Genomic DNA, 25,817 nt, shown 5'->3' with positions numbered 1-25,817 from the left:
CACTGGCCTATCAGTTTAAAGCCAGATTTCCACCACCTGGCTCAGCCACTGATGATACAACTTTGTGCAAGTCAATGAACTTTTCTGTGCCTCTAGTTTCCTTGTCTATAAAATGAAGATATGACTAACTCCCACAGGGGGTGGTGGTGAGGACAAAATGAGATAATCTGTGCAAAGCATTTATTAGGTCAGTGCTTGGCACATAGCAGGTACCACGTAAGAGTTAGCTATTAGAGTGCTTTTTCTTCATCAAGCATGACTACCTTCATTGGCTTTGCTTTTCATCAGAAGGACCCCGATGGGCCTGTCCGAGTCCAGCCGCCCCTGTGGCTCTGGGCTGGGGCTGCGGGAGTGGAGGTGCTCGCGGCTGTGGCTCCGGGACGCCCCGTACCGGGCATCGGGCTGGGCCCTGCGACCATACTCCCCCTCCGGGCTGTAGGCGCGATCGTAGGTCCGGTCAATGCTCCGGCCGCGGCTGCTCTGCCGGGCTCGCCGGTAGTCATCGTCGCCGTGGTCCAGGCCCCGCTCGAGGCTGCGGCCACGGCTGCGCTCTCGGGCTCGCACGTAGTAGCTGTCGTCGTGGTCCAGGCCCCGCTCCAGGCTCCGGCCGCGGCTGCGGTCCCGCTCCCGGCTGTGCCCCCGGTCGTGGGGACGACCCCTCTCCGGGCTGTCCTCCCAGCTGCGGCTGCGCCCTCCGCGGCTGCTGGGCCGGCTCCTCTCGCTGTACCCGCTGCGCGCGCTTCTGCCATCAAACTCGTCCAGCAGCTCGAAAGCCCGGTCGTGCCCGTGGACGGGAGGGCTGCCCTGCGGCGGGGCCAGCTGGACCTTCCGGGGCCTCTTGACCACCTGTCACAAAACAAACAGTGGGGACGCAAGACAATCACAACCAAACATAGAGAATGCAGTGGTTAAGAGCCCGGGTTCTCCTTCCAGTAAAACTCTTGTGTCCCCACCCAGTCGCTAAGCCTCAGGGTCCTCATCTGGAAAACGAGGACCCCTCAGGGGGTCAAGGATAAAATAAGACAATGAGTATAACACTCTCAGCACAGTGCCTCCAAAATCTGCTTCTACTCAAAGTGTGAAAAGCACCAAAGGGCTTTAAATCATTAAGTTACAAAAATGAAAATCCAGAAAGTGAGCCATTCTGTATACAACTGCGTAGGTTCATCCAAAAGTCAATGTCATTCAAAGGGGGGGGGGCAGGTAAGGGGAGAGAGGAGGTAAAAGAGGGATCCTTTAAGATTAAAATGGACCGGCGCCTGGGCTCTGAGCCTCGGCGGCGAAGAGCGCTCGGGCGGACCACTCTGCTTTCCCGCGCCGCGCAGCCTCCCGCGCCTGCGCCTCCGCCTTCTGTTCGGCCCCGCCCCCGGCTTTTCCTCCCCAGACTGCCCTCGGCCCGCGCACCAGTCGGCTCCGCTATGGCGACCCGCAGCCCCAGAGTCGTGATGAGTGATGATGCACCAAGTTATGACCTAGATTTATTCTGTAGACCTAATCATTATGCTGAGGATTTGGAAAAGGTGTTTCTTCTTCATGGACTAATTATGGACAGGACCGAACGGCTGGCTCGAGATGTGATGAAGGAGATGGGAGGCCATCACATCGTGGCCCTCTGTGTGCTCAAGGGGGGCTATAAATTCTTTGCTGACCTGCTGGATTACATCAAAGCACTGAACAGAAATAGTGATAGATCTACACCTATGACTGTAGATTTTATCAGACTGAAGAGCTACTGTAATGACCAGTCAACAGGTGACGTAAAAGTAATTGGTGGAAAATGTAAAACCGGTAGCTAGTGGGAAGCAGCCGCAAAGTACAGGGAGATCAGCTCGCTGCTTTGTGACCACCTAGAGGGGTGGGGTAGGGAGGGTGGAAGGGAGGGAGACGCAAGAGGGAGGAGATACGGGGATATATGTATACGTATAGCTGATTCACTTTGTTATACAGCAGAAACTAACACACCATTGTAAAGCAATTATACTCCAATAAAAATGTTAAAAAGAAAGTAATTGGTGGAGATGATCTCTCAACTTTAACTGGGAAGAATGTCTTGATTGTTGAAGATATAATTGACACTGGCAAAACAAGGCAAACCTTGCTTTCCTTAGTCAAGCAGCATAATCCAAAGATGGTCAAGGCTTCAAGCTTGCTGGTGAAAAGGACCCCTTGAAGTGCTGGATATAGACCAGACTTTGCTGGATTTGAAATTCCAGACAAGTTTGTTGTAGGATATGCCCTTGACTACAATAAATACTTCAGGGATTTGAATCATGTTTGTGTCATTAGTGAAACTGGAAAAGCAAAGTACAAAGCCTAAGATGAGAGTTCAAGTTGAGTTTGGAAACATCTGGAGTCCCATTGAAATCACCAGGAAAATTATCAAATGTTCTAGTTCTGTGGCCAGCTGCTTAGTAGAGCTTATTGCATGTATCTTCTAAGAATTTTATCTGTTTTGTATTTTAGAAAGGTCACTTGCTGCATTCCTGAACTCTTTATTTGCACTATGAGCCTATAGACTATCAGTTCCCTTTGGGTGGATTGTTGTTTGACTTGTGAATGAAAAATCTCTTAAACCACACCACTATTGAATGAAAATATTGAAATTGTATCTGTAAGAAACATTTAAAGACAAGAATATATTAGTTTTTTAATTGATATTTTAATTTTTATATATTCAGGAAAGAACAGAAGTGATTGAATATTGTTAATTATACCACTGTGTGTTTAGAAAAGAAGCAGTCAGTTTCATATCAGTGACAGCATTTAGAGGTATTGTTATGTTGGATAAACCATATGTCCTGGAATTACTTTAGTAGATTTCAGTAGCATTAACTGTATTTTCCCGCTTGTTCAGATTATTTCTGGCGAATCTTTGCCAACAGTTCCTTTTAAATATAGGTCAATAAGTTCTACAAACCTACCACTTTTTGAAGTCTTCAATGTAAAAATCCTTAAAATAAAGGCTGTCTCTTTAAAAAAAAAAAAAAGATTAAAATGGACTGAAGTGATTAGGACCAAATATGATGAGTGAACTTTGATTGGATCCTGGATGGGGAAGAAAAATAATCTACCAAAGTCATCTTAGGGTATGGACTGTATATTAAATGATATTGTAGAGTTATTATTACTTTTTTTAATTTTAAAGTAATAACAAGGATTTATCTGATTTACAGAAAAGAAATACAATTAAGAGATTAAGGACAAAACTCCATTAGTGTAAAAGTCACTGGCTACTATCTAGCACAGGAACAACTGGATTGCTTCCAGCAGTTTTGGAGCACTAAAAGATCTTAAAATGTAGATGGAGAAATAGATGTGTATATTTCTTTACATTAAATTTAAATATGAATTGTCTTCTGACAAATCAGACCCAGAATGTTACTTTATCAATTTTTATGCATTTGAACATTTGCAACATATAGCAATCCTTTGTTTAGTAATCTTCAGTATAACTATAAAAATCTGAGATACATGAAAATGTTTTTCAAATCATACTTCTATTTCTTCACAGCTTTATATGTGCAAAATTATAGGTAATTATAATTTTCAAACTTTGAATATCCATGTTATTTGATATATCTGTACAGAAAGAGTAAGATAAAAAACATTTAATAAGATTAAATATATCTAATTTGCAAAATTGATGTCTGACATTTGTTGTGTGCTCATGCAAAGAGTGCATAGGTTATTTCTGCAGCAATCAAAAACATAAAATCTTTTTAAACTCAGATTTCAAGTTTCCTCTGAAAATTATTCTAATCCCTGGAAATACTTTCAAATTTTGATTTCTAGATGCAATGGGCATTTTGTTACATATACATATATTTTATCCTTAAACTTTTATATTTTCAAACCATTTGAACATTATAATCAGATTCAGCATGATGATTTTTTCTTAGACTCTGTAGAAGTCCTCTGTTCAGGATTAATGTCAAGATCCCCAGTGCACCAATGTGAAAAACCAGATAAAGATAGTATTACCACTATGCTTTCGTGGGATTTCCTGCATGTTTGGGATAACCATATAGGAAAGTAGCTCTTATTACAAGGATGGCTCCAAGGGAAAAGACACTGGTTGGTACGAAATCTTGTAGTCAAAAATAAGATATCAGTGTTGATAATATTATGCACAAAGAGGTTGTAAATCCTTTTAAAATGTTATCCGCACACTTAATAACAGCAGCTATTACAAGGCCTCCCAGTGCCTGAAGAACAACAACTATCCAGGTCAGCCGGTTATACCCCTGAAAAAATCCATTCTTTGATTCCAGTTCTCCATCATAAACATATACACCCATTAATCCAAATACACGCCCAAAGAAACCAAGTTGAATGTTTCTTATCCACACTGATTGTTTGGTTTCTTTTAAGATTTTCTCAAAGTAAAACCGAGCAAAGCCACTTGAAAAACATGCTGTGCGAACTGCCATGAGGCCTACGAATTGTGAGCCAGGTGAAAGTTCCTTAGAATTAAGCACTTGTGGGGCTTCGATGGCGGCTCAGTGGTTAAGAATCCACCTGCCAATGCAGGGGATGCGGGTTCGAGCCCTGGTCCAGGAAGATCCCACATGCCACGGAGCAACTAAGCCCGTGCGCCACACCTACTGAGCCTGCGCTCTAGAGCCCGCGAGCCACGACTACTGAGCCCGCGAGCCACAACTACCGAAGCCCGTGTGCCTAGAGCCCGTGCTCCACAACAAGAGAAGCCACCGAGATAAGAAGTCCGCATGCCACAACAAAGAGAAGCCCCCGCTCGCCGCAACCAGAGAAAGCCCGCGTGCAGCAATGAAGACCCGACGCAGCCAAAAATAAATAAATAAATAAATTTATAAAAAATTAAAAAAAAAAAGAATTAAGCGCTTGAGAATCTGAGGGCCACTGTACAAAAGCAACTCCTGTCATCAAAATTACTAGGGAGAGCCACTGGTACACACCTAATTTTTTTACTAAGCATCGACACAGAAAATAATGCAGTTGTAAGAATTTTCAACTGATATGTGACCTGATAAGTAGCTGCATCTAGATTTGACAGTGCCACATAGAGTAAATTATTCTGAAGAGTATATATCCCTGATGGAATAGCAAGTTTAAGCGCTTCCATAGGTTTGTTAAGAATTTCACCATGTAGTATTCAATTCAGTGCTCTTAGACTACATTTGCTGTCTTTGTAGACTAATAAAATGCAGGCCATTGTCTTCAAAAGTTCAGCAACAGCCACAGCTGTAGATGATAGATAATGAGGCCCCTCCTCTTTTAAAGTCCCAGAATAACACATTGTTCGAACCAAACTGGTAGTCTGAAAGACCAAAATTCCCAAGGAAAGGTGTTTTAGGTTGGCTGACAATGTCTTATCTTCATTTGCCTGCTAGTGTTGGAGGGTCTCCTGCAGAGGCGGCGGGCAGCTGAGGCCCACCATGGGGACAAGGACACTGGCAGCTGCAGTTCTGGGACGTACTCACTGGCGTGAGCCCTCCCAGAGACCGCCATTAGCCCTGCCATACAGCCTGTAGCTACTTCTCTTAAATAGGATAATAGTAGTATAATTATGTAGACGAATGTCCTTATTTAGGAGACTTGAGAAGTAAGAAGGATTAAACTGTCATGTCTGCAACTTCCCCTCAAACGGTTCACTAAAAATATGTATGTCTTTATATACATACATAGAGAAAAATCAAGTGAATATGGCAGAATATTAACATTGTAGAAGATATATGTGTTGATTATACTAATCTTTGAACTTTTCTTTTTTGTTTGAAAATTTTCATAATATAAAGTTGAAAAAAAAGTCAAATACCACACACCTGATGCATCTCCCCCAGCACTGCCCCTAACACACTGTGTTCCAATTCTCACTTAGTGTGTGTCCACCTGCCCCACTGGAGTGAACACTCCTTGCATCTCAGACCTGCTTCAGGGCCAACTTGATTTTCAACCAATGTTTGCTGAATGACTGAGTGAGCTAATAAATGAGTGAATGGTACAGATTGCCAGTATCTCCTAAGAAACAGGAGTTTATGAAGATAGAACAGATCCTATGAGGGCCTTTACAAATGAGTTTCTGAGCTCATAATTTAGTCTCTAAATTAATGCTGTTTTACCATTGTTCTCAATCTAGTTAATTCTCTTAGGGAATAATTGTTTAACCTGGCTCAAGGCAAATTCACTCAGACAAGAGAAGCACTGGTCTTAAGTTACGAGTAGGATGAAGAGAAGGCAGGGAGGGATCACTCACATACATCTTTACATCACCCTTAACATCACCCTCCCAAAGTACTGAGGATATGGAAATAGTGGTCCCTAGATAGGGCTGAAGAGCAAGTAGTAATTTTCTTCTGGGCATAAAAACAAAGTCCTACCGAGGTGAGCTGAAAACAAACCCAGAACGTACAATGGCAGCGATCTTCCCACTTTTCCTCAGCTGCTGAACAGCAAATGAATGGAGCACGTCTTCCATGGGGGTGCCGTTAACCATGACCACCCTGTCATTTTCTCTGCAAATAAAACAGAAAAACGGAATGTGAAAAACTCCCATCTCGTCCCTCTGAATCATTTATTTAGGAACAAATAAAAGTGGCAGATTGACCCAAAATGCTTATTAAAGGGCTCAGTGTCTAATGACTCCTGAGGCTTAATCCATCAACTTGGTCTGAGCTCTTCTGAGGAAGGAACCCAGGAGCCACTCAGCCCACTTTGGACAGTGTCTCCTGGAAACCACCTGGGGAGAAGGACCCAAACCCACGGGGTCCCTCCAGGAGGCACTGGACGGCAGCGAGGTTGGAGCACAAATGGAACTTGTGTGTCAGGGCCTCCTTACCCATGGTACACGGTACGCTTCAAGTCTACAGACCTCCCCAAAGGAGGTTGATATTCACTTGTGTTTTAGAGGGGATGAAATCAAGAGCTCGCCTCAGATGCTTAAAGAAATTTTGAGGTCACAGAACCCTAACTCTTACTTTGTCTCATCCAAAAAAATCATGTAAAAATTCTACCATGCTCTCTGTATGAAAGAATACTCACTTGGAGAGGACCATTGAGATGAAATGCCAAGAGAAGCTAAATTTTGGAGCCATGTGGCCAAGGCAGCTGTGTAATTAACTTTAGATTCTGCCCTGAGAAATTATCCTAAGGGGACTCAGACATGCATCTTTTCCAATGGCATTTTCTCTTCAGACCAGAAGCCTGGCAGTTGGAAAACCTGGGTTTCCATTTGGTAAATTTTCCCAATTTCTACATCCCTCTTACAAATTAGATAATCATTAAGCAGATTATCCTCACTCTTAATGAATAAAAATGAAAATAAATATAGACAGTGTGGGTAGGCATTAGGGGAAAAAAAGAGCATGCCAATTTTACTTACACTCCATGTTCACAAATGATTCCTAAACCCAGGAATGATAGTTACGATAGATAGTTGTAACCATCTTCCTGTGGAAATTATTGCTTTCCTCTATTCAAAGTCTGGGTGTTCCCAAAGGTTTGGGGATTGTTAAAACATGGTGTGTTATGGTCTCCATTACTGCCTGAAGACTTTTCAATATCCATATATAAATATTCCTTTTCTTTTTGAATTTTAAAAGTGCACACCACTCAAAGGCCCCTGTCTAGGGCCAACCAGTGGGCTGGCAGGGGTTGGGGGCAGGGAGTTAGGACACTCACTGAAGCAGCCCATCGGCGGGCCCACCCGGGAGCACGTCAGAAATGACGATTGATGTCTCCCCATTTTCAAAGTGTGGGTTGTCTCTGCCTCCGGACACTGCAATTCCAAATCCTCTCTTGGAATCCTGTTCATTGGGGTTAAGAGAAAAATTAAAATAAAATCCTTCTATAAGTGGTTTTCAGGATTTATTACAAGCAGTCGATAAAATAAAGGTCAAACCAATAACCAGAGACAGCTCAGGAACAGAAGGCTTAGAGAAACAAGTGAGAAACAGAATACAGCGTCATCATGGTTAGCTGACAGGTTTATAAAGGGAAATTCCTTATCTAAAAGAAGCAGCCTTGTGAAAGCTGGACAAGATTGATAGCACAGACTGGAGTTATCAGTAGAAGCTGGCAGGGGATGGGAAATTACATCTTCTGTCCAAATAAGGATGTGTTATTGGATTCACCAATCACACCTGTTCTCATATCCAGGCCTGAGCCAGATGGGCTGGTCACAGCTGAATCTATGCTAAAACCATATTTTTAAAGAATACCTTTAACTTCCAAGTTAGGGGAGCTAGTGGTTTCACTTTCATATAGGGTCAAAAAGAAGGAAATGGATTTTAAAGATAAAATCCAAAGACGAACTTAGTTTTGAGATCTCATGAGAGAGCAAAGCATTAAATTCTTTTCTACATGCATATAAGACGGAAATACAGATTAATTAGATTCAAGATTAATAGAGAAATGTGTAACAGTGAACCCAAATAATACAGAATCCCAGTTCATTTCAGTGTTTAAAAAAGCTAAGCTCCCGGATTTCATCCAGATCACAGGGGCATGTACGTGACTATCACACTAAATACGGGTTTCATTTCGTAAAAATCTTCTCAGAGAATGAAAGAACCCTCACCTCAAGATAAGTTCCCACGTGGGGCCCACTGTGGCAATCGATAACAAACAGTTAGCAACACAGACAAGCTGGCTTGTTGTTCATTAATTGCACGGCTTTGAATTTGGCAGCGCTATCCCCTGGTACCTGGTTTTACACAGAAAGAGCTCCATCCTCTATACCAGGCCAAAAATGTTTCTCACCTTTGCCAATTCGGGGTCCAAACGCAAGTGGTATGTGGTGGAAGGGCAGAGAGAAGAGTCAGAAGATGACAAGACGTGAAAAATAAGACCTAAAGGGGGAAGCCTCTCAACTGAAGAAACCATGATTACTGCTCCAGAAGTTTCAGCACTTGAGCACCAATCTGTGTTTTTCTACCTGGATAGATTTAATAGACATTTATTCAAGAACCAAATTTGCACTGAAGTCAAGGGTTGAAGTTCATGGTTGTGACGGTCAAAGGAAAACTCTCCCTTTGAGGAACTTACAATCCATCTAAGAGGTGACAGAGACTGGAGAGACTCAGAGTGGAGAAAGAGCCATGCAGGGCCCAGGAAAAGCTAGATGCTGACCAAGGCAGTTTGATGGAATAAGCCTTTGGGATCATGAGTGCATGTCTAGCTCGAGCCGCACGCAAGTCACTTACAAACGCTTGGTGGCTGCGCTTGTTTCGAGCGGGGCTAGCACCTATCATGCCCACCTCAAACTCTGCTGTCAGAATAAAAAGGAACAGAGCTAACATTTATTAAGCAGTGATTATGTGCTGGACTCCAAGTACTAGAAGCTCTTTATATTACTTAATTTAATCAAGAGGGGCAATACCTGTGAAATACCTTTAAAAATTAAGTAAAATACACTTACATGTGATCTTACTTCTACTTTCAACCCCACTGTGGGGAGGGGGCTGTTGTTTAAAATCTGATTAATTCAGCACCTATTAATATAATCAGGAGTGGGACAAAGACTACAACCCGTGTCTCCTGAGTGCTAAACTAACGTTTTAAAATTTAGTTTGGGGAACTCCCCGGCGGTCCAGTGGTTAGGACTCCGAGCTTCCACTGCAGGGGCACGGGTTCATTCCCTGGTCAGGGAACTAAGACCCCTCATGCATGTGGCGCAGCCAAAAAACTTTTTTTTTTTAATTAAAAAATCTTTTTTTTAGTTTGGACTTAAAACTCACTGAGGGAATAAGTTATAAATGCTATAATTAAAATTACAAAAGTTGTAGACGCTACCTCAACGTCCTTAAACAGAACAGATTATTTCCATTCCTCCCTTCCTTTCCTCTCTTTTTTCATAAACTATTCTATCTGGAGACAGGTGAATACATTAATTAACCTCCATAATTTTCTATATTATACAGACCTTAGCCAAAAAAATAACAACATGCAAATCCTTGTTAATGCAATAACTGTGTTTGCATAAAAATAAATAAGATCCATGATCTGTTGTGGTATACACACACAATGGAATATTACTCAGCCATAAAAAAGAATGAAATAATGCCATTTGCAGCTACATGGATGGACCTGGAGATTATCACACTAAATGAAGTAAGTCAGACAGAGAAAGACAAATATCATACGATACCACTTATATGTGGAATCTAAAAATGATACAAATGCACTTATTTACAAACTTGAAACAGACACACAGACATAGAAAATAAACTTATGGTTACCAAAGGGGAAAGGGGAGGGAGGGATAAATTAGGAATTTGGGATTAACAGATACACACAACTGTATATAAAACAGATAAAGGTCCTACTGAACAGCACAGGGAACTGTATTCAATATCTTGTAGTAACCTATAATGGAAAGGAATCTGAAAAAGTGTTTGCGTGTGTGTGTGTGTGTGTGTGTGTGTATGTCTTTAATGAATCGCTTTGCTGTATACCTGAAACATTGTAAATCAACTATACTTCAATTAAAAAAAAAAAAGATCCATGATCTGTAAACTGAAGAACAGACTGTAGCAGATATGACATGTGTAGTACTCACCTTCTGTAGGGTCACAGTGTACTGTTCCCATATCAACTCCTCCATGCCTGGGGCCTGTTTTAGAACAATCAAAACCAATTTGATTAAAAACACAAACATTTCAATGTTAGAAATAAAGCTATAATTCAAAATGTCTCCATAGAAAGGCCAGCTCACACATTCTATACACCAAAGAGTGGATATTTTTTAGGAACATTATACTACCTATTATATTTTCAAATATACTCCCCTTGAATGAAATGGCAAACTTAACAATACTAGAAAATTAGTGAAATACATAGGGAGAGATGTACCCTAAAAAGAATGAAATATTAGGGACTTCTCTGGCAGTCCAGTGGTTAAGACTCTGTGCATCCAATGCAGGGGCTGTGGGTTCGAGCCCTCCTCAGGGAACTAAGATCCCACATGCCGTGCGGCACGGCCAAAAAGAAAAAAAAAAAAGAACGAATGGAATATTAAGTGTTAAGCTTTTTTATTATCACCACTCCAAAACACTGTCATGATAAAAGCCCTTATCTAGAGTTGCAAACAGATATATTTTCATTCTTTAAAAAAAAAAAAAAATCCCCCTTCCTCAGGTCAAAGGTGACCTCCTAGGCAAGTTTCATGCATTTTTGTGTGTGTGGGGAGGGGCGGGGGGAGGCTCACGCTGTGCAGCTTGCGGGATCTTAGTTCCCTGACCAGGGATTGAACCCGGGGCCATGCCAGTGAAAGTGCTGAGTCCTAACCACTGCACCGCCAGGGAACTCAAGTTTTATGGATTTTTATGTCTAAAGGAGTCCTTGGCCTTATCACAGAGACTGCCAATTTGTGTAATCTGTGGGACCCCTTGGCCTTTTCTCCACCAGTATTGCGGGTGTGAAAGATGATGATGCCAGCATAAAAGACCACTGGGCTTCAGTTTCTGACAATATTCTAAAATAGATGTCTAGACAAACCTGAAAACAGTGGATATCATTCAATAATAATAATAATAATCCATTAAATGCAGGCTGCCTTTGAGGGGAAATCCTTAAAGGCAAGAAATGCCAAGAAAGCTCAAAGCCAGAGAAATAAGGCAGCACTGAGGCAGGCATTTCAACAGGAGGCCAGGAAAAGAGAGAAACTGTAGGAGCCAAACAGGGTGGAGATCAGATCAGAGTGAATGTATTAGGGGCAAAAACACTACCAGGCAATGGAGACAGCAGGGACAGTCGCCTACCTTATTCTTGGCTCTGGGTAGAGTGGAAATAACTAAAAATATCTCCATGGAGAATTCCTGTATCAATAGACCTGTACTCATTCAGGTTTGAGACTGAAATTCATATTACAGATGTGACCACACCCTCCCCCCCCTCCAAAACCCTCACACTCAAAGTGGTTCTGCATTGGTAGCACCACCCAGGTACATGGAGGAGAATGAAATTCTCCCCCAGAAACACACTAAAACACAGGCTTCAGAGAATCCCTCAGATAAGCATTTGAGGAACATGAGTTCACAATTTAAACACACACACAAAGCAAGTGAGAGTTAAAAGAAACAAAAAACTGCAGAATCAAAGACTATAAATATTGGAAATATAACCACAGACCAAAACAAGGATGTATAATGTTTCAGGGAAATATAACCATAGACCAAAAAAAGGATGTGTAATGTTTCATATGTTTGCTTATTATAAGAAGTTAAAAGGGGAAATTAAAAGTATAATCAAAGTACAAGAGAACATCAAAAACAACCAAGCCGGACTTCCCTGGTGGTGCAGTGGTTAAGAATCCACCTGCCAATGCAGGGGACATGGGTTGCAGCCCTGGTATGGGAAGATCCCACATGCCACAGAGCAACTAAGCCCGTGTGCCACAACTACTGAAGCCCACGCGCCTAGAGCCCATGCTCCACAACAAGAGAAGCCACCACAATGAGAAGCCCGCGCACCGCAACGAAGGGTAGCCCCTACTCGCTGCAACTAGAGAAAGTCTGCGTGCAGCAATGCAGACCCAACACAGCCATAAATAAATAAATAAATAAATAAATAAATAAATAAATAAATAAATAAATAAAAATTTTTTTAAAAAAATGACCAAAGAAAAAATTTTAGAAATAAAAAAATATGATAATAAAATTAACACATTTTTGATGGGAGACATATTATGGCCACAGGCGTTAGTTTCTGCAAAAATCCCCCAGTCAATAATGTATTAAATTAAAAAAATGGATTAAACCACATACAACACATGGTTGAAGGCAATAATGAATTAGAAGAAAGATGTGAAGAAATTACCCAGAATACAGCACAAAGCATTAAAAAAAGTGGGACACATGAAAGAAATTAAGAGTGAGAAAGTCTTACAATGTGTCTAAGATTTCCTGAAGGAGATGATAAGAGAGTGTGGGAGAGATGCAGTACTCAAGGTCACAACAGCTCTTCAGGACTTGATGATTTTTCAGGTTCAAGAAGCCTTACACATCACAAGCAGAGTAAATTCAAAAAGAAAGAAAAACACTTTGAAATTCATGGTAATCTTACTGTAGAAAAAGATACAGAGATGAGAGCATATAGGTAGAAGAGGTTACAAAAGAGCAAATAGAATAACAGCCGACTTTGAAACAGCAATAATGAAAGGCTGAACTCGGTAGAACAGTATCTTTAAAACAGTATCTGTTCATTTAGGGGGCAGAAAGACATTTTTTTTAAAAACAAAAATTGGGAAAGGTTATTACAAGCAATAAAAGAACTTCCAAAGGATAAATTTAAGAAAGGAATAATCCCAGAAGGAAGACCTAAGACGCAAGAAGGAATGTAAGCCTGGACATATATTGGCTGTATGCAACTAATCAATATAATAACGTATGATTTGTGAGAGTTAAATAAGACAGAAGTAGAACACTGGGCAACATAGCATGTAAATCCAGAAGACTTCAACATGATTTAATTATTCTAAATACTTTATTCAAGAGTAGAGTTAAACTGTAGATTAATTTTGAATTTCACTGAGTAAAATCCACATGTTAAATTTTCTGGCGTACATAATTTCCAAGATAGCAGAGAGGAGAATAAAATGAAAACAAAGCAAAACAAAAGTCAATCCAAAAGAAGGCAGAAGAGACAAAATGGGAAATTTAGAAAAAGCAGGGCAAATACAAAACAAACTGTGACTGCAGAAATGAATATAGAAGAATATAGAAGAGTAATCACAATAAATATAAAGACAGATGGTCAAGATGGATTAAAAACAAGTAGATCCAGTTACATGTTTTTTTTTTAATAGAGAGTATCTAAAACATAAGGACACAAAGGAAAGGAATCTAATTATATGAATAAAAAGCCTTCCTGTACTTATTATATACAAATAATTTAAGAAAAACTATCTAGTTCCTTTACATTAAAATTTTTTAAAAATCAACTTTGCCATTCCTGCACTGCTACTAATGACAAAGAAAAGAATCAAAACATGTCCAGATAATGTGCTCCTGTTTTACCCAGTTAACAAACTCTTAGGCTTGGGGGGGGAAAGACGTTTAGCACAAAAGGCAATTCTAACAACTGATATATTGGAGCAGATAATTTATCCTTTGATAGAACAGGATTAGGAAAAGGCAATTTTGTTTGTATGTAGAGAAGAAAGATGAGCCAGCCACTCTTGAGTAGCTATAACTGATTACTCAAATTGAGAGGAATTTATAGTCTTTTAGTTCCCTCCTCCCTCTATGTACTCACTTTAGGGACATTTCCCTGGTTAATACCATCTGGCTCCAAGAACTCTCAGAGATTTAAAAATAGAATTCAAATCACCACTAGGGTTAAAAAGAATTTTAAAAATGGTACCTGGAAAAGGTGAGAACTAGGATCTGTGCTACCAGCACCTGGGTGGTATGGTGGGGGGATGGCGGGAGCATCAGCATCCAAAAAGAGGTGATGTTTAGGTTAAATGAAGGCACATCAACACAATGAAATATGTAATGAAATATGTAAACATTCAAAAAGGGTCATTGTCTAAATTATGTAAATCTCCCCAATTATTTAAGTTTGTTCACCATGACCACTGTTTTTCAATTAAAAAAAAAAAAAAAAGAAAAGTGGATTTTCAGGTGAGCTTTTTATATCTCACTCCCTCACATTTGTCCCATATCTCCTAGAACAGTGTTTGGCACACAGAGTAGGCACTCAAAAAGGTTTTCTTTTCAATAAACTAACAGATGGATACACTATTCATTCATCACCCAATCAGTATGATGAAGGCACTGATTGCTACTACTTACAAGTTTTCTTAAAGGAGATTTCTATTACATTCAGTGGCCCTCCGCTTCTTTCATAGCACACCTGAGATGGTTAGCTGGAAACTCAGGTGCCTGTGGTCTGGTGTCCAGAGACGAATAGCTTATAGCCATTCCTCTCTGGAATTCTGTGGTCTATGTCTCTAACAGCATTTTCCAATTTGTGCCAGTATAACACAACTTTTCGATGATTTTAATAAAGTTTTCTTTTTTTTTTTTTAAAAAAAGAGGGACTTCCCTGGTAGCGCAGTGGTTTAGAATCCGCCTGCCAATGCAGGTGACATGGATTCAATCCCTGGTCGGTGAAGATCCCAAGTGCTATGGAGCAACTAAGCCCGTGCGCCACAACTACTGAGCCTGCACTCTAGAGCCCAAGAGCCACAACTACTGAGCCCGCGCGCCTAGAACCCGTGCTCCGCAACAAGAGAAGCCACCACAATGAGACGCCCGCGCACCGCAACAAAGAGTGGCCCCCGCTCACCACAACTAGAGAAAGCCCGCACACAGCAATGAAGACCCAACGCAGCCAAAAATAAAAACATAGATAGGGCTTCCCTGGTGGCGCAGTGGTTGGGAGTCCACCTGCCAATGCAGAGGTCGCGGGTTCGGGCCCTGGTCGGGGAGGATCCCGCGTGCCGCGGAGCAGCTGGGCCCGGGTGCCACGGCTGCTGAGGCCCACACGCCTGGAGCCCGTGCTCCGCCGCAAAAGAGGCCGCCGCAATGAGAAGCCCGCGCACCGCAACGGGGAGTGGCCCCCGCTCTCCACAACTAGAGAAGGACCACACACAGCCGCGAGGACCCAACACAGCCAAAAATAAATAAATAAATTTATTTTTTTTAAAAATTGTGACTTAAAAAAATACATAAATAAATAAATTTAAAACAACAAAAAAAGAATATTTTCTTAAAGGGAAATAGTAAGCAGAAACCCAGCTGATCAGAACTGATCATCTCTTTCCATTTCCAGAGAACACCTCCTAACTTCTTGGCACCTTCGGTTTTCAAAGTGGCTTTTGTACAACCAATCCACTATCACCCGGAAATGACCTTACTAGCATGTATGTTTTCTAAGTTTCTTCTCTGCTCTTTACCATACCTTAAAGCTGACAAATTTCAACAAAGTAAATTACTCTGTAAGTTGTGGTAAAATAAATACAGTTGCCAACTCCTCTTTGAATATAGCTATATACTCCCATATATTAAGAAAAACAGCACACAGTACCCCAGCCCAAAAATGTATTTAAAAGTCATCAGAAAAGAACCAGTACCATGACAATGACCCCTAGGACTGGGCAGTGCTACAGGGTGGAGGGGAGCACAATGTCCAAAAAGAGAGCGATGTTTAGGTTAAATGAATCAACACGATGAAATACATAGGCACTGAAATAATCATTTAACTTCTGTCCATTTTTAAAGTTTTGTCCTATGATACCTGTGTTTTCAATTAGAAAGAGAGAATTTGTTTTATATTTTCAGGTCTGCCTGCTGTTGGTAGAAGCAGTGGGAATATAAATTGGTATAAACCTTCCAGGGGGCAAATTATTAATATGTCTCAAAATGTAAAATCTACATACCGTTTGATCAATCAATTCCACTTCTAGGAATTTATTCTACAGAAATATTTGCACAAGTGCACAAAGATATACATATAAATGTTTACAGCTGCTTATAATTTTTAATAATCAATGAAATGTCCAACAACAGATTGGTTACATATATACATATCTATACTTAAATGTCTATTGAGGGGAAAAATCAAGACACAAAACATCATTGTTTGTTTCTGTTTTTTATTTCTCTGATATATTTATTTTTATAAGCATACAGGGAAAAGACTGGAAGAGTAAATACCAAAAAATATTAAATTTCCCCAGGAGTTGTGGTATGGCAGAGAATATTTTTATGAGTACATTGCTTTTAGAATATATGTCAAAAATAAAAACAGCAAACTCTCCATTAAAAGTTTTGGATTTAAAATTCTTTATCATTTAACAAAATAAGTGCATTACTACAAAATTTTATTTTCAAAACGTTGTCCAAGCACCTGGCTTTTGAAATTCACTGTTCTTCCTTAATAAGATTATACTGTCTTTAAGCATTCCTGTGCTGCCTGCAGTAGTAATTTAAATTCGATTTGGCAGAGAAGGGATGAATCCCTTACCACTACCATGCCAACAGGACTGAATCAAATTTTTAATCAATCAGACCTTGCCAGGTGCCAAAGACTTCACCAACTTGTCATGAAACTGGTCAGATTATAAGTGACTTCTTCTTACCTAGGGTTAATGGGTTGTGACACAAACCACTGACTACTTAAATGTAATATTAAAAGAATATATTAAGTGATAAATTTTAAATCTTAATTTTAAAGGTGAGGAAATTAGAGTAAAATAAATTTTAATAGTGCCTTTGAGAATTAAAAGTACACCATGCTGTATTTAGCCCACAAAGCTGTGACTTTTTACAAAGTCTCAAGAGAAAACCCTTTATTCATTCATTCATTCACTTATTCACTCACTCATTCACTCAAAAATATTTACTGAGCATCCATTATGTGCCAAGCATGTGGTTTGTGGCACCTGGACTACACTGGTGAAAAAAACAGCCAAAGCCCATGTAGAGCTTACCAACCACAGGTGTGCCCCAAAAAGCCAATCACTGAGAGTCTGCCTCAACTATATACGATCTTTCCAGAAACACAGACACTCCACACAATCACACATATTCCCCAGAAAATCAGCTCCGGGTACATGGCTGGGGACAGCCTACTGGCGTGCAGCAACTCAGCTGAGAGCTGAGATCAGGCCTTTCGAACTGGGCCAACAGGCTTGGGCCCCACCCAACCTGTGCTGGGCTGTGCAGAGATCAGAGAATTGCTGTCAATATTTAGACTGCATGAATGCCGGCAGGGAGCTGCTTAGCCTTTGGAGAGCTTTACAAGCACACATATATCAGAGTAAAGGTACGCGTATTCACAACGCAGTGATTCCTCTCCTGCGCAGAGGCCCGAGAACAATGTGCCAGTATGTGCACACAGCTCCACATAGAGAGTATTCACAGCAGCAATGTTTCAACAGCCCAAACCTGGAGACAACCCAAACGATCTCTCAAGAGCAAAACTGACAAGTAAATTGTGATATACTATTAAAATGCAAAGTTATACTGCAATGAAAATAAACTAGAGCCACACATCCACAACACAGATGCATCTCAAACATACTATGGAGTGAGAAACATCCCAGAAGAATTTATAGAGCGTGCTCTCAGTTTTATATAATTCAAAGAGCAAACACTGTTTCATAAAAATGTGAACATTCTTAAAATATTCTTGTACACTTAAGAATGACTAAAACGGTAAGTTTTATGTTATGTGTTTTCTACTACAATGGAAAAAAAATCAAACAAAACCAATCTTTTGTTTAGAGATGTTTGTGTGTATGTATGTGTACGTGACCTGGGATGAGGCAGAGGAGTGAGAAGGGACCTTGGGTCCATTTTGGTGAGGGTCCATGGGTATGTGTGATGGGCTCATGGGTATATTTTATAATCATGCTTTATGATTTAGACAAATAATCTCTTATATGTACCAAACATTTTGTAAGTTAAAAAACAGAGGGGAAAGGGGGGCGGGTTCATGTGTGAACAAAGGGTACCCGATGATTCCTGGCCCAAGGACCTCATACCAAATATTTGTTAATGCAGTACAGACTTTGCAAAGCCAAAGAGAAGAAAGTGTGACCGTTTGGACTGGAGAAGGGCAGGGTGGGGATCGTGGCAGTAATTTGAGAGGTGCATGAAGGCAGGCGAGGTGGAGGAGCAGCTAGCTCTGAGTAAGAAGCAGGCTACAGAAGATGCCAAGTCTCCTTTTCACCCCAAGAGTCAACATTCCAGCAGCAGGAGGACCTCCGCTTCCCCGCATCACTTTCACTTTTCCTGTAAGTAGTGCGAATAATCACCCCCACAAAATTGTAATGACTCATTCCTAGACAACACAGGAAGATAAAAGGGGGCCAATTTTTTTTTTTTTTTTTACCATAAATAAAACACTGTGTTAGCAGTAAGGTATTTACATGAAGAATGAGAAAGGGACAAAGACAAACAGTTATTCGATCTTTTAAAAAAATATTCTCTAGTTGTTATAAAGTTTCTTTCCTTTGAAAAATCTTGGCCAAACAGGTAAATCCCATATTTTACACAAAGAATATGGAAACGTGTTAAAAACCAACCAGAAGGCAAACACCAAAAGTCTTCACTGCCCCAACAGGAAATCTTTAAGCTTTTTGTCTACAAATTGTTGCTTCCCAGTGATGGAGGGTCAGAGCCAAAGCTAAAGATTAATCAATATCTGCCCATAAGGGACATGTTTGATAAAAATCCCACCCACCATAAAAATAAACACTTATACATGTTATAGTGCTACAGATGTTCAAACTATAAAAGGAAAAAAAAGAACAAGGGAAAAACTTTTTTTCTATCATTTAGAATCTGAGATATAAGAATATTTTAAAAAAGAATAAGAATATACATTTCTGCAGGATAAGGAAGCAAAAAGTTTTTTCCCCAAACAAGAAATTACAATTACCCAAATACAAACAAACATCTAATAGGCAAACTATTAAGTTATCCCCAGGAAGCAACATGGTGCTTGCAGATTCCCAACACATGGAAAACAGCAGCCTTTGATTCAGAAACCCCATAAGAGGCTATCAGTTTTGCATACATCTGCTAAAAATAATACAAGTATCTAAAAAACCCACCAATGACTACAATCTGAATCTCACAATTTGTTACTGAAAGCTGCCAGAAGCACAAATAAATCAGAGGAAAAAGGAACCACTGTGAGAAGGCTCCCCCCCACCAACTTCCCACAAAAGAAAGGTCAGGAAAGAAAAGGGGGAGAGCTTATAGAGGGACTCACATGGACTTTCAATCTCCCCAACTTTTTAACAGCCTGGATCCACATCCTCTGGAGGACCTTAGTGGTCTTCATGGCTTCTGGAGGTTAAGCAACCAGACCACTGCCTACATCCCAGGCTGCTCACCCATTGCCATCACTCCACGTGGTTACGTAAGGGCAGATACAATAGTGGCCCACATTCCCAGCAAATCCTGTTGTCATCTCTCAGTGACACATCCATACAGCAGGGATGCCAAATGCTTTGAAAAGCACCACTTGTGAGGAGAAAAGAAAGCAGTCTGGATTTGCAACACTCTTTTGGCTTTCTTTTCCTCCCTCTCTCCTGTGCCAGGGAACCAGAGAACTGGAGTAAATATTCCTTTTAGACATGTAAAATGATTCAATATGCAAGTAGAAATTATTAAGTAAGTAGGGCATTCTAGAGACACGTAGAGAAGTTTTATTTACATAGATGCTCACACACACACACACACACACACACACACACAAGAAAAGCATAAGCTGGCTGAACAGCTACTGGTAATGTTTGAGAAGAATGGAATTGCTACTGTTACCTAGAAAATTAAAAGGCATGAAGATAAGAAGCTGCTCATCCTTGGAGATAGTAAACCTGTACTCGGGCTGTTGGTGCAGCTCAGAGCCGCCGCAGGGACAGAATGTTCACTCAGCAGCTCACTCCTCCTCTCTCTCCCCTTTCTGTAAATTCTGAAGATAAAAGAATAACAAAGAGCCCTGCTATCCATTTCTCTCTTTGTCTTTACCACTTGGCGGGGGGTGGTGGGGTGGAAAAGCACATTTTGGGTTTCTGAACAGCTAAGAAAGACTGTATGGGATACCAGGGGTTTGAAAGTTGGGCTTGGGATTTTGGAAGCATGGTCTCAGGGAGCTGGTGGTCCTTCTCACTACCACAGTGTATGTGACACCAATGGGCCAGAGCGAGTGAGAGTGAGCCCTTTGACTTATTTAAGGTTGAGATGTGAAATGAATGTGGACCATGAGATGCAGACCATATAGGAAGCAACTTGAAGCGGAGGCAAGGACGTGAGTTTTTTTATTTTTATTTATTTATTTATTTTTGGCTGTGCTGGGTCTTCGGTTCGTGCGAGGGCTTTCTCTAGTTGCGGCAAGTGGGGGCCACTTTTCATCGCGGTGCGGGGACCGCTCTTCATCGCGGTGCGCGGGCCTTTCACTATCGCGGCCCCTCCCGTTGCGGGGCGCAGGCTCCAGACGCGCAGGCTCAGTAGTTGTGGCTCACGGGCCCAGCTGCTCCGCGGCATGTGGGATCCTCCCAGACCAGGGCTCGAACCCGTGTCCCCTGCATTAGCAGGCAGATTCTCAACCACTGCGCCACCAGGGAAGCCCAAGGACGTGAGTTTTAAAGGTAGACGACCTGGGGGCAATCTCTGTTCCGTCACTTAGCTGTGGGCCTGGGATAATCTGTCTCCTTTACAAAATGGGGATAACACACCTACACCTTGGAGGGCCAATATCAGCCTGAAATGAGGCAACCTTTCCCTACAAAGTGCACTGCTGAACGGGCACTTGAAAATGTTCACGTCCTTCCCTTGGACTCTACAAGAGTAAGTCCTTCAGAAGTGTTGGGACAGCAAAATGGGACAGGAAATGAATGAAAGTTTGTTTCAAATCTTACACTGAGGAGGGCAGGGAGGACAAAGGAGCCCTACTGAAGCAGGACCCTTAGAAGCTGAGGGGATGCCCAGGACTCGACCTCGGCTGTGCGGACGTGAGCAGGAGCCCTGGACCAGCCAGGACCAGCCCAGGGCCCCAGGCGCAGAGGGGCAAGGACGGAGGGCACAAAGCAGCTCACTCCTTTACTGTGACTGTCCTTAGGTAAACACTCCTGCTTCCCTGATGAGGAAATACACACTTCTTTCCCTTAAATTTATGCATATTGCCCAGAAGTCATAGGCATCCTACAAGTTAAGAATTCCAGATTCTTCTTCAATGATTTCCAAAAGTCACAGTTTCTGCCATCACTCACTCTTTTTAAAAAAATTGTGCTAAAAAAACTGCATAACATAAAATGTATCAACTTAACCATTTCTAAGTGTTCAGTTCAGTAGTGTTAGGTCCGTTCATGTTGTGGATCTCCAGAACTTTTTTGTTGTCAATCTCCAGAACTTTTTCATCTGGCAAAACTGAAACTCTATACCCATTGAACAACTCATTCCTTCTCCTCTCAGCCCCTGGCAACCACTATCCTACTTTCTGTTCCCATGAATTTACTCTGAATATCTCATGTAAGTGGAATCATACAGTATTTGACTTTTTTGGTCTGGTTTATTTCATTTAGCATAATGTCCTCAAGGTTCATCCTTGTAACATGTGTCAGACCTTCCTTTTTAAGGCTGAATAATATGCCACTGTATACATATGCCATATTTGACTTATTCATTCACCAATGGACACTTGGGTTACTCTCACCTCTTGGCTATTGTGAATAATGCTGCTATGCACGGAGGTGTGCACATATACTAATTCTTCACTCATTCATTCAACAAATGTTTACCAAGTACAATATGCCAGACCTTGAGGATCAAACGAAGATCAAATCATACACGGCACTGCCTTCAGGAAGTCTGACAGGAGCTAGCACCTGACCTACTTGGCTGAGTGGGGAGTGGGAGGTGTTTCCCATGAGCAAGGGACATTGAGATGATGTCTGTAGAATGAATACAATTGGGGGTGGGGTGGGGTTATGCAGGACCCAGAGAACAGCACAGGGCAAAGACCCTGAAAAAGAAAGGCAGGGGGCTTCCCTGGTGGCGCAGTGGTTGAGAATCCGCCTGCCGATGCAGGGGACACGGGTTCGAGCCCTGGTCTAGGAAGATCCCACATGCCGCGGAGCAACTAGGCCCATGAGCCACAACTACTGAGCCTGCGCGTCTGGAGCCTGTGCTCTGCAACAAGAGAGGCCACGATAGTGAGAGGCTCGCGCACTGCGATGAAGAGTGGCCCCCGCTTGCCACAACTGGAGAAAGCCCTCGCACAGAAACGAAGACCCAACACAGCCAAAAATAAATTAATAAATAAATAATAATTAAAAAAAAAAAAAAAAAAGAAAGGCAGGAGGAGCCGCTAGCGAAAAGGCCATCGGAACCACTGCAGCCTGTTCTGATGAGCAGCTAGTCTACCAGCGGCATCAAAAGGACACTTTGTGGTGGACAGCTGCCTCCATGAGAAGATCTCAATAGTTTAGGGATTTACCTTTTCCAAGATCCCTAACTTCCATAGTCACATATTCAAGAAACATCTACCGAGCAACTAGACACCTGCCCTGTGGATAAAAGAAAAATTACCCTACATCATTACCGTCAGGCTGCCATAGTCCAGTGGGGAATTGGGACACGTAAACAGTAATCACAAGTCAATGCAACTACAACAGCAGACGAATATACAAGGCTCATTCATTCAACGAATATTCCCCAAGAACCCAGGACGTGTCAGACACTGCTGTAGATGCTGGGGGGAATACAAGCCAGAGTCCTCCCCTCACAGGGAGGATTTTAACGGAGATAACAGACAAGTAAACATATATTATAATCTCCAGTAGCAGTAAGTGCCATGGGATGTGACACTGGAAAGAATGACTCATAAGAAAACCTGGACCTCTCTCCAAGGAGAGGGAACAGCAGATGCAAAGGCCATGAGTTGAGAAACAAGCTTATAATCATGAAAGAAAAAAGGCTACATGGGGCTGGAGCAAGGCGACCCCTGAAGTAATGGCAGGTATATACAATGTGAAGTTGATGGCATGAATGCATGTTATTAACCGGGATGGGAGGTCTGGGGTGGATGGAAGTGTGCCCCAGTGGCAGGAGAGGCCCTCCTGCGTTCTACGCGAGCTCAGTGCTGAAAGATGACTAACTTGTCGGGTGGGTGGATGACCTGGGGAGGGAACCGCAGGCAGAGCAGGAGGGATAACCTGTAAGGTGTGTGCAAGACACTGCAAGCACTCGGTGTGGCTGGGAAGTAAGCTGTTTAATAACACACATGGGATGCTACGTTCTCAGCACGGACAGATGTGTTAAATAACTTAATTACAGCTTGGGAGTCTTAAAACACACAGCCACCCTGGAAACAGGAGACCAGACGGCTATGGGAACCGGAACGGAAGGAAGCCATTAACACTCAGCAGGCACCTCGCCCATGGCTCTCTGTACAGTTTTTCACTGACGTCCACAACCCTGTGAGTTAGCTACGACTGTCTCCATCCTACGAACAGGAAAGCTGAAGCTGTAATTCACACAGTTAACGCTGTCAGATACGGGTGTGAGGCTGGAGCCCCACCCCAGATTTGATTCCTTTTCTATGTGTAGAATGTGATGTGTACTTTGCACACACTAAGCCCTTAATAAATGGTATGTGGACACCTCGAAGGAAGGAAATAAAAGGAGAGAGGAAGAAAGCAAATAAGACAGAAGGAGCACAAAGTGAAATCATCAAGGTTCCCAGGAGGCTCCATGCAGCAGATATGAAATCTTGGGAGACCACCCCCAGGATAAACTGGGCTAATGGTTTTCTGCACCAGGATTCCTATGGTGCTTTTATGCTGTGTCCAGTATGTCATTTTAGAAGGCATCTCAAGAGAGAGTATAAACAAACAGCCAGCCAGCCTCAGGATGGGTGGGCAAACCATAGCCCACCTACCTCTAGCTGATAACGGGGCTTTTGTGTTTCACCCTCCCCCACCCTTCCCCCAGGAAATTGGTCTTATTTTAATGGCTGTGAATTATTTAGTCAAAATTCTCTTCACCAGACCCAGTTTTGAAACACCTGTCAAATAAGTAAACAGGAACCCCTTTTCCCTAGAAAAGGCAAAAAATGAGCTCCACTCTTGCTCTTCCTAAAACGAGTAGTTTTTAAAATTATAAACCAAGTCTTTGGCTTCAAGGCACCTGCCTGTGTCTCTTCAAAGCCAAACCCTTCCTGGTAGCAGTAAACTAGTAAGCAGTGAGTTAAACAACCCCTGATGTAATTCTTGGTTTACAAAAAAAAAATCTTTCATAGTTTATTCCATAAGTATTTCACGTTCAAATGCGATTACAATGTCACCACTAGCTTCTTACCCTCCCTTCACAACTCATGAAGGTGAGCGCTGACAGGGAACAACTAGTGTGCACGGTGTGCTCATAGCACACAACTCACAGTGGACAAAGCCTGAGTGTGACCAGGGTTAAAGAAAAAAGCTACACACAGAAGTTTAAAGAGGGATTCTTGATAGCTCAACACAGGATTCACAGGATTAGACTCTAGAGTTATTGCTGATGGGTACCAGAGTATCTACCTAAGGTAAAATTTCAGTGCACATTTAAGGAAATAATAGAGAACTGGGAGAGGATGACAGTATTCCTAGGGGTGCAATCTGCAGTTTTGAAAGCAGTTGTGCTGAAAGGCACAAAGCAATGAACCCAGACTCCCAGGAAGACACTTCCAGCCAAGACTCTGCCCCTCCCAACTGACCCATGACCTTGGGCACCCACTCAATTCCATTGCCACTTGGTGAAAACAAGTATATCATCATCTGTTTCACAGGGTGAAATGAAGCAAACTCCCACAAAAACACTGTAAAATCCAGGCCAGTAAACCTTCAATGGGGAGGTGGGGTTGTCATAAATACCCCTGGACAATGGCAGCCACATAACATGGTGGGAATAGCCCTGTAGGCCATTGCACATGCCTGGGTCCAAGTTCATCTCCCACACACTCTACAAGCTCTGTGACCTTGAGCAGTTTGCTTGTTGAGGCTCAGTTGCCTCATCTATAAAATGGGCTCAAAATCCCTACCCTATTATAATTGTTGTGAGGACTGAATGGAGTAATGCTTGTAAAGAGCCTTGCCCAGTGCTCATCACACAATTACCACTCTCCGTAAAGGTCCCCACCATTATTTCTGCAGCAGCAATGTAAGGTGACCACTCCCAAGGAAGAAACTGTTTTCTTTCTCCCAGAAGAAATCATACTCTCCCAGAGTATGATTAACTACAATAAGAACACATATGGAAGCCAAGGGAAATGAAAATATATGTCCACACAAACACCTGTACACAGATGTTCAGAGCAGCACTACTTATCATAGCAAAAAAGTGAAA

The 25,817-nt window shown here is 41.9% G+C and overlaps 1 protein-coding gene and 2 pseudogenes across 10 annotated transcripts in view; 1 reads left to right on the top strand and 2 right to left on the bottom strand.

The window, feature by feature from the left end:
* Positions 1-25,817, bottom strand: part of TJP2 (tight junction protein 2) — a 132,653-nt gene that overhangs the window by 32,815 nt on the left and 74,021 nt on the right. For 8 of the 10 annotated variants that reach the window (XM_036856080.1, XM_036856082.1, XM_036856081.1 and 5 more), the window contains 4 exons: positions 10,535-10,588; positions 7,657-7,781; positions 6,389-6,491; positions 264-846 (listed from right to left, as the gene is read on the bottom strand). In XM_036856080.1, coding sequence (XP_036711975.1) covers positions 264-846; positions 6,389-6,491; positions 7,657-7,781; positions 10,535-10,579 — 856 coding nt within the window. In that variant the 5' untranslated portion in view covers positions 10,580-10,588. Of the gene's footprint in view, positions 1-263; positions 847-6,388; positions 6,492-7,656; positions 7,782-10,534; positions 10,589-19,704; positions 19,777-25,817 lie in introns of those variants that run through there. The other 2 variants (XM_036856072.1, XM_036856078.1) reach the window with 1 other exon arrangement.
* Positions 1,419-2,617, top strand: LOC118897171 (annotated as a pseudogene).
* LOC118896906 lies at positions 3,280-5,810 on the bottom strand (annotated as a pseudogene).

Source organism: Balaenoptera musculus, chromosome 6, assembly GCF_009873245.2.
Source record: "Balaenoptera musculus isolate JJ_BM4_2016_0621 chromosome 6, mBalMus1.pri.v3, whole genome shotgun sequence".
Classification (NCBI taxonomy): Eukaryota; Metazoa; Chordata; class Mammalia; order Artiodactyla; family Balaenopteridae; genus Balaenoptera; species Balaenoptera musculus.
This window is presented reverse-complemented; position numbering and strand designations above follow the sequence as displayed.